Source organism: Miniopterus natalensis, chromosome 1, assembly GCF_054644295.1.
Source record: "Miniopterus natalensis isolate mMinNat1 chromosome 1, mMinNat1.hap1, whole genome shotgun sequence".
NCBI classification, from domain to species: domain Eukaryota; kingdom Metazoa; phylum Chordata; class Mammalia; order Chiroptera; family Miniopteridae; genus Miniopterus; species Miniopterus natalensis.
Window position 1 is genome coordinate 20,889,418 of NC_142081.1, and position 9,464 is coordinate 20,898,881.

General features: G+C 50.5%; 1 protein-coding gene across 3 annotated transcripts; it reads right to left on the minus strand.

Annotated features, from left to right (window-relative positions):
- Positions 1-2,033: 2,033 nt before the first annotated feature.
- On the minus strand, positions 2,034-4,229 carry VRTN (vertebrae development associated). Of its 3 annotated transcripts, none has more exons than XM_016208143.2 (2): positions 3,462-4,229; positions 2,034-3,386 (listed from the first exon to the last, which is right to left on the minus strand). In XM_016208143.2, the coding sequence occupies exons 1-2, from the start codon at positions 4,227-4,229 to the stop codon at positions 2,034-2,036; spliced, it is 2,121 nt and encodes a 706-aa protein (XP_016063629.2). The 3 variants fall into 3 exon arrangements, with proteins under 3 accessions (XP_016063629.2, XP_087670048.1, XP_087670046.1); XM_087813922.1 differs by having other exon boundaries at positions 3,447-4,229; XM_087813920.1 differs by having other exon boundaries at positions 2,034-4,229.
- Between the last annotated feature and the right edge of the window lie 5,235 nt (positions 4,230-9,464).

The window sequence follows — 9,464 nt, forward strand, 5'->3', positions numbered from 1 at the left end:
TTTTGCTTAAAGATCTCTCAGGCTGCTCTATGGAGAATGGATTATACGAGGCAAGAGTGGAAGCAGGAGGGCTGGTAGGAAGCCGAGATGTGGGCCAGGAGAGACGGTGATAGCAGCAGCATGAGGCTGGGGATTCGGGGCACGGTTTGGAGTCAGAGTCCACAGGATTTGCTGACGGATTGGATGTGGGAGTGGAAAGATAGAACAAAGGATGACTCCCCAAAACCACAAGGATGACAGCCACCGCAGGAAACCTAGACAGGAGAAAGGTCCTAAGGGAACTTCTTCCCCAGTGATGCCCCAGCCCAAAGAGCAACGGCCGGGCCTTAAAGCTCAGCCCCACTGGAGGGAGGGGCATGCAAACTAGTCACTCTGAGGCTCTGTGTCCTTATCTAAGACTGGGCCCAGCCTGCGCACTTAGCCAGCTTACTCCCAGAGGTGGGAGGCAAGTTTCCAGGAAGCCAGAGCCATTATTATTATTATTATTATTATTTATTTTTAAAATATATCTTTATTGATTTCAGAGAGAGGAAAAGAGGGAGAGAGAGAGAGAGACATCAATGAAGAGAGTCATTGATCGGCTGCCTCTTGCACACCCCCGACTGGGGATCGAGCCCTCAACTGTGTCATGTGCCCTGACTGGGAATCGAACCCCGATTGCCTGGATCCCAGGTCAACTTTCAACCGCTGAGCCACACCCGGCCGGGCTGCTATTATTATTGTAAGGTCACTTTAAAATAATAATAATAATAGTAATAATTTTTGTTGATTTCAGAGAGAGGAAGGGAGAGGGAGAGACAGAATCATTGATGATAAAGTCATGAATCAGCTGCCTCCTGCACACCCCCTACTGGGGATGGAGACTGCAACCCAGGTATGTGCCCTGACCAGGAGTTGAACAGTTCCTGGTACATGGGTCATCACTCAACCACTGAACCACATCTGCTGGGCCCCAAAGCCACTTTTAAATCCAATTCTAAACAGAATCCCGAGTAAGCCCCCTCATCCTCCAAGTCTTGGATGTAGGGTGTCCCAGCAAGGCAGAGAAATGATTACTCTCAGTCCCCTTAAACCCAAGGAGAACGTGGGAATGGGCAATTTTACCCCAGCAGAACAAATACCAGAGACCAAGGGCTGTGCGCACCACATTATTTTATTTCTTTGGTTTTTCCAAATTCATTCTTGGACAATGCAATTCAGTCTTTCACCTGCCTGGCCACTGTGTGTTCCTTCATTAAAGATGGGGCACAGGCTCTGAGGAGAGGCTCAGCAGAAAGACAGGGGTTCCCAAGAGCGAGTCAGACTGGCAGATGACTGCAGACAGACAAATACCATCAAGCAGAGACTCGAGAGCCTCTCCCTCAACCCCTTACCACACTGCTTCCAAGGAACGGGCCAGCCCTCAGCGATCCAGCTCAGGCCCTGCCCTTAGAGGCCCTTGGTTCTTTCTATACATCCTGCTTCTGCTCACGCTGAGCCTGACTCCCTTTCCCTTGGGGGGCCAGACAGAAGCCACTGCCCCACTCCATATTTGATTTCAAATGCTGCTTAGAGAAATATGTTTGAGCAAGTAGAATGCCAAGCCCCAAAAGAACTGAAGATATATATTCTGCCCAAGGGACAGATGGTCATGCTATAATACTCCTTTTGTCCCCAGGAAAAACTGAAAGCAGCTTTAGCTAACCAACCCCCCTCCAGACCCTCCACACACATATAGCTTCCAATACCAGCAAGTGGGCCCAGCCAACCCACTTAAATCAAAACAAAAAAACTAAAACCAAGACAATAAAAATAAGAAGGACGAACAACTGAAGAGACCGTCTCTGGTCCTGGGACTCTGCAGCAGACCAGACGGCTGATATCTGGCTCTCTCTGCCCTGGAGCCAAGAAACAACACAAATCTGCCTTTGGATTCAGGGTAGACACTGGGGGAACCAGAGCAAAGGGTATCCTGGCCAAGCCAGGGGGCAACTCAGGTCCCCGACCCTCTCCAAACTGGTCCCCCTTCCTCCCAGCCCCTTGGCACCTCCCTGTCAGCCATCAACCAGGGTGAGGCCATCGTATAGGGCTCGCTTCCACATGTAGTATGTGGAGCGGGCGGTAAGGGGGAAGAGGGCACTGAACTCCTTGTAGGAGGGAAAGCTCTTGGACTGGAAGCACTTCTGCAAGAACAGCTTGGCCTGAGCCTTGAACTTTGTGGTGGCGAGCATGTCCATCATCAGCACCTGGCTGTTCCTGCCACCTGCTGCCACCACCACAGGGTGGCTGGGCCAGGACCCACTTTGGAGCCCTCCCTGGGCCACGGCCCCCTCTTGCAGGGCCCTCTCTCTAGAAGGCCCTCCCTGGGTCTTCCCTGGATCCTCTCCTGGAGAAGCTGCCACCTTTGGGGATCCTGCATCTGGGGCCATGGCAGCTGTCACATTCCTCCCAGCTTCTTTCTCTCGCTTCTCCTCAGCCTCCTGCACCCCACCTTTGCCCAAGGTGGGAGCCTGAATCTGGAGTTTGGACAGGCTTCTGGGCCAACACCGGGCAAAACTCTTCCACACCCAAAAGGTGGAGGGAGACAGACTAGGGTAGCGGAGGCGAAAACGGCAGAAGGGGAGGTGGCCACTGAGCACCTGCTTGCGGGCAGCCCTGCGCAGACGCCTCTGCTGATGGGACAGGGGCATCCTCCGGGGCAGGAGCTCCTGGGGAGTGGGTGGTTCCCCACCTGTTGCTTTCCCTGCCCCCTCTCCCACCTCACCCTTCTCAGGGAGCGGGGCCTCTTCCCCAACAGATGCTGGCTGGGGAGCCTGGGCTGTGGAGAGGGCTGGGGCTGGCTTGAAGCTGGGGTTCCTCCGGAGGGCCTTCCGGCGCCAATTGTAGTAGGTGGACCGGGAGATGCCAGGAAACCTGCGTTTGAAGCAGCGATAGGGCACCAGGGTGTTCAGGGAGATGCAGTGCTCCAGGTACAACTTGGCCCGCTGCATGAGGACCATTCCGGGGCTTGCCACAGCCAGCATGGAGCATCCCAGCCCCTTGGCAACCTGCCCCTCTGGCAGCTTCTCCAGCTCCTCCATCCCCAGCGCCTCCTTGGGGGCCTGGGCCTGGCAGGCGCCAGTGCCCAACAGCTCATTCTTCCAGGCATAATAGGTGGAGCGGGAGATCTCGGGGAACCTCTGGAGGAACTGCTGCAGCGACATGATGCCCCCACGGCGGACACTGTCCTGCAGGACGTGCTTGGCTGAGCAGAGGGTGGCCAGCTTCTGCTGGTGCTCCTGGGACTGCCGCCGCCAGCGGTAGAAGGTGCTCTTGGTGACACTGTAGCGTTCACAGAAGTGGGAGTAGCTGAGGCCAGGGTCCTGGTTGAGCAGCTCCAGGGTACTGGGCGGCAGTGGCGGGGGAGCCTGTGGCAGAGGAGCTGTGGCCGGAGGAGCTGGGGCCAGAGGAGCAGGGGCCTGAGGAGCAGAGGCCTGGGGAGCAGGGGCCACGCCAGTAGCTTCTTCAGCCTCCACCTCCTCCAGTCCCACCACGGGGGCAAAGTACTGGTGGCGGAAGAGGTGGCTGGTGAGGGGCTGGCCAGCCCACATGATGTGCAGCGTGGCCGGCATGTGGTCGCAGCGGCGGGGCCGGATGATGCGGTTGAAGTAGGGCCGGATCTTGAGGTTGCGCATGGGGTAGATGGAGTAGATGTTGCGCTGAAGGATGGAGGCGAGGGCGTACAGGTGCCACACGTTGGAGAAGCTGTTAGGGAAGCAGGTGGCCTTGACGTCCGCATCGAAAATGGCCTCCAGCGTGGCGGGCGGCAGGCTGGTCATCTCGGGGGACTCCTCGGAGCAGAGGGAGTAGCGCACGGCCTGCAGCATCACCTTGGAGTCGATCATGCCCTGCAAATAGTAGTGTCTGTGCAGCAGCATCTCCACCACGGTGCGCGCCCGCAGCTCCAGGCTGAGGCCCGTGTCCCCCCACAGCAGCACGCTGGCCGCCTCGAACAGCAGGCTGCCCTCCCCCTTGCACACGAGGGGCAGCATGTTCCGCGGGGCATCCTCTGGGTACAGGCTCAGGGCGACCGAGTCCACCTCCAGCACCTGGCGGCAGGGGCCGCCCTCCCGGCAGGTGGGGAGGGTGAAGGAAGACAGGACCTGCTTGGCCTCCAGAGCGGCGCCGACCAGACCCTCCAGGCCCTCGGACTCCACTGCCTCCTGCAGCTCCTGGAGCACCTGCTGTACCAGCTGCTCCCGAGATGTCATCCTGCCAGGGCAAAGGACAGGGAGCAGAGGTCAGGACCAGGTACCCAGACGATACCCAGCAATGATGCCCTGTCCGCTCCTGCACCTTCCCCCTTGACCTCGTGTCCACCTCTCCCATTTCTGCAGAGCAAATAATAGCTAAGTGCCTCCTGGGGCTTAATCCCTCAGTAGTACTAAGACCCGGGTCTTCTTGGTTCTGATATTAACCTGAACAAGTCGCTTAAACTCTCTAGGCTTCAGGTTCCTTCTCTGCGTAAAAAAAAAGTACCTGCCTTATAGGGCTGTTGTGGGTATAAATGAAACAATGAAAGGAAAGAATGGAGACCTATAAATATACACACACACTTATATATCCATCTTTAGAATAGTGCCTGGCACACAGTGAAGTGCTCTGGAAGTGTCAGCTATTACACATTAGAGTATTATCTAGCACTACACATATTCTATAGTACAGCCATAAAAAAATGTACCTCTGTAACCTGGTAAAGACTTACAATCCCATATAGCCAAAATTGGCCCGTCTTTCCTTAGAAAAGTGATTCTCAAAGTATGGACCAAGGACCATACTTGGGGGTCCCTGGGATTTTTTCAGGGGGTCTGCAAGTTAAGCTATTTTCATAATAATACTAAAATATACTAAGATAACACTAAGATATTTGCCTTTTGCATTGTATAAACACTAGAGTAAAACTGTGGGACCTTAGCACGAATCAAATCATAGTAGATGCCATTACGTTCTTTACCACCAGGCTGTTGCAGTTAGGAAAAAACGAAAAGCTAGGTTCACTCAAGAATGTCCTTGATGAAGCCCTAAGGCTTATTTTTCTTAAATCACAACCCTTAAAAACATGACTTTTCAATACTGGGAGTGACAAAATGGGGAGTAGACGCAAAGCATTTCTGCTGCACACTGAGGCATGACAGCCTCACGTGACGATTGTCTGGGCTGTATGATGAACGAGCCACTCTTATGGAATACCATTTCACATCAGAGGAAGATCGAGAGACACTGGTCATTTAGACTCGGTATATTTGGTAGACATTTTCTCAAAAATACGTAAGGTGAGCCTGTCACTTCAAGGAAAACTACTATTTGCTGCCAGTGAGATTTCGATCTTTCACTTGAAAATTAGAATTTTGGAAAACCTTTATCCACTACAGTGAGCTTGACAGCTTCCCAATACCTAAAGACTTTTCTGATGGGATCAGCAGTGACACTATAAATGTAACTTTTTATACTATATAATAGGATTGTCAGCATTTGGAGATCTGAACCACTCAATGAATTGTATTTCCCAAATAACCAATGGGTGGTGTTACAAAGCCATGCACGGGTAAAAGATTCAATCGAAGTATAAAAGAAAGCAATGGATTTTAATACAGTAGGGTACAAAAAGTTCATGGGTATTGTTTCAGATTCTACATTACAACTAAGCTTTGAGAAACTACTTGTCCAGTTTTGGTGTAATTATCAAAGAATATCCGCTGAAAAGGCTATCCAAACACCCTCCTCTTTCTATCTACAAATCTGGATGAAATGGGATTTTCTTCATATACTTCTACCAAAAATGTATCACAACAAACCAGAGAGACAGATATGAGAATCTACTCATCTTCTATTAAACCAGATATCAGAGATTTGGAAAAATGTAAAAGAATGCCCTTTTCTTACCAATTTTTTTTCTGGGAAAGTTATTTCTCCTAAAAACTATTCATGGTTCCTATGAAACAGGTTTGTTATTTTTAAATAAATAGTTATTTTCTAAATGTCTCAGTTTTAATTTTGAATACAATCTACATTGACAGAAATAACCTATATAAACAAAAACTCTTCAGGGTGCTCAAATCTTAAGTTCACACAGAGGTCCTGAGACCAAAGCATTTAAGAATGGCTGCCCTGGAACAAAGCCGGTCTTTTCAAAGGGGTGGCAACTGTGTCAGCCTAGCCACCGTGCTGACAACAGATCTAATAACTAAGATTTACTGAGTATTTCCCATTTGCCATGCACTATCCTAATCCTGACAGCCACACTTTAAGGTTACACCACTATCCCCAAATTACAGGTGAGGAAACCGAGACAATCAATGTTAGTCTATTTCACCCAATTTGCCCAAAGTCACACAAGTAGTACAGACGTAGTTGAAACCAGATGCTCTTTAGGGCCCATGATTCACCTCATCTAGTTTAAACTGCCAGCCACCTTTTCCACACAAACTAATCATTATAATTACAGGCCTGTTTTCAGTGTTGTATTGCAAAGCAAAGTAATATTCCTCTATGGATACTGTTTTAAATTTTAAAAGGAGACTATTACTCCTTCTCAGATCCTTGTTCTCATAGAGAACGTAGGGTTCAATACGTAGCTTTAGATTAGTCTTAGGTTTAAAAGTTGTGTTTGGCTGTATTCATTTGTCAACCAATCGAACTTCACACTTAAATAGGATGTGTTTGAATGTAAACTATGGTTCGGTGTAGTTGAAAAAAAAGTTTTAAAGCACCAAAGGAGTGTCAGCAGAAGTTTTTTTGAGAATCATAAAAAAAGAAAGCTATTTTTAAAAAACAGTAATCAGGAACACCTTTGGATAAAATTTGTCAGCTGTAGATTTTTTTTTTTTTTTAATGTGTATATTGTGACAGATCTGGTCTAACCTCTCACCAAATTTCTATTTGGACCATATTATTTGGCCCTGGAATTGGGCTTTTAATCAGTTCACCTTTTATGTACTTTAGATCTACTTTTAAAAAAACAATTCGTTTTCTTTGGAAAACTAGGAATAAACTTTCTATTGGTTCTTAGTGAAGAGAGCACTTTCAAATGTGATTTTAAAAAATAGCCCTGAAGAGCAAACTGTGTACACACAGAAGAGCTTTTTCATTCCGGCAAAGATGCTGGGATTTCGTTTTTCGTACGCGTCACTTGTTGAATGCTGCTGTACAGCTGCATACAAATCAGCACTCTGCTAGCTACTTTGTAAACAAAATTATGAAAATAGCCACCACCTACCGAATGCTTACCCTGTGCTTTTAACTTAGGTAATTCAACCAAAATCTCAGAAAAAAAATAAGAGGGACGATTAATTTAAACTGTGTGGGTGATTCTTTCTGCTCTTCAACTCAATGAGCCTATTTCCTGAGCAGAGCACAATGTTCCCTCGTGTAATTACAAGTTTCTGTCTGCTTCACACGGGGTGAGCGTTGGATTCAGGCTTCTCAGAGGTCATTTGGTTTACACAGTATGTGGTTCTCCCCTTTCCTCCATGTGAACAACTCCATCACACCTGCAACCACTGCTCAGATGACTTTTCCTAGTTCACACCTGGAGAAAGAGGCTTGGGAATTAAATAACTTTTCCCAAGACCACAGCTATTAAACTACAAAACCCTAGGCATCTGACCCCAGAGCTCCCCTCTCAACCACTGTAATCCACGACCCGGGGGATACATCACCCAAAATGCACATCACCCAAAGGATCCGAAGCACAGGGATCCTTGGAGCTTTGAGACAAACTGGGCCATTTTACAGATAAGGACATTGAGGCTCCAGAAAGGTAAGGCCGACTTACCTGAATTCACGCAACAGTATCCAGATACCTTCCAACACAATGTCCAGATATGCCACACTTCCTCCGCACAAACCCCACCCCTCCCAGCCTACCCTGTCCCACCCTACCCACAGGGCACCCAGTCCCACCCTGCTACAGCCTAGCTCATTCCTTCCACTTCCCCCAGTGGGAAGAGGAGGTGTGAGTGTTAACACCCCACTTCTGTTTTCCTCAAAAGCTTGCTGAGAAAAAGTAGCTCCCTGGAGAGGCTCTGCATCCCACATACACTAGAGAGGGTCTGAGCCACCAGAGAACCCCGCAGTGGGAAAGGCCGGAGACCCTACAGGCAGTCAATCACCCTTAAGTAGACAATTGGTTGATGGGGTTCAGGTGCAAGTCCTTTTCTCAGCAATGGTTTCCAGGAAGTGCAATGCGAAGGAGATTTGGCCATTGCCAGGTGCATTCGGAATTCCGAGCAGAAAGTGAGAGCTAACCTACAGGCTTTGCCCAGCTGTCCTCCCCTGGCAACTCTTGGACCCCTGAAAAGGCATGACGGCTTCCCTGGCTTGAGGTTGGAAGGGAACAGAACAGGGGGGTGTTCTGAAAGCTTCCAGCCAGCAGCTTAGCACCTAGGAAGGGCTCTGAAGCCAAGGAATGAAGACATGGGCAACTCTGCGGGAAACTCAAAGCCTCACCTTCACCAAAGCCAGCTTTCCTCCTCCCCCAGTGTCCTTATTTCAAGCAGATGGGGTCTCAGAGTCCAGGTATGACCTCTGTCCTTGTATTTAGAAGGAGTGAGCTAGAGCTCTGGGCAGGGCAAGGGAAGAAAGGGCCAAGGGATCTGCTGACCCATGCTGGTAAGTCTCCTCTGGCCTCTAGAACAAAATCCTTCCCTGTCAGCCTCATCCTGGGCTCTGTGTTTGCTCACCAAGAACCCAGTGTCCTCCCTTTTCTCCTGTCCCTGGTAAAGCTGGCCCTGCAGTCTCTTCAGTCAACCAGGCCCAACAAGCATTGACGGAGGGCCCAGCAGGCAGCTCACCGGGCCTGGCTCTGTGCCTCTCTGGCCTGCCCTCCACCCCCCTGTCACACTGGCCCAACAGTCCAGCTGCCCAGGCTGCCCTACTGGCTCGAGGGAGCGCCAGCGCTCTTGGCTTGGCTCCCTCCCCGGCAGCCAGAAGGCCCCCAAAAGGCAGTGGGGGAGCACAGGGGCTGGCTGGTGGCAGGCCACTCTGTGGGCTGTGACTTCCCAAAGAACTTCCCATTACCACAGACAGCGGGAGCACCTGGGAGCTCCACCTAGGCCTTGAGGCTACCAGTCAGCCCGGGAGTTGCCAAGGTCAGTTGCTCTAGTGGACCACACGTCTGAAAGGGTTGGGGAAGTGCAGAGCACGGCCCACAAAGGGAAACAGGCGGGCAACCAGTCGCCCCTGGGTGTGCCAGGAGGCAAAGGATGGCTGGGGAGAGGGCTGGTTGGCCTGAGCATCTGGGACTAGTGACCCAACCCAGGAAGCTCTGGGAGGGGTTAAGGCCAGACCATTGTGTAAGGTGGGAGGAGAGATAGGCAGGCGGGTGGGGGTGGGGATGGAGCTGGAGGTGCAGATGGGAGAAAAGAACTTGAAACAATGCCTCACCTCCTCTCTCCACACACACGTATCCCGGCTTACAGCATCTTCATGGAGTCACTCCACCATCC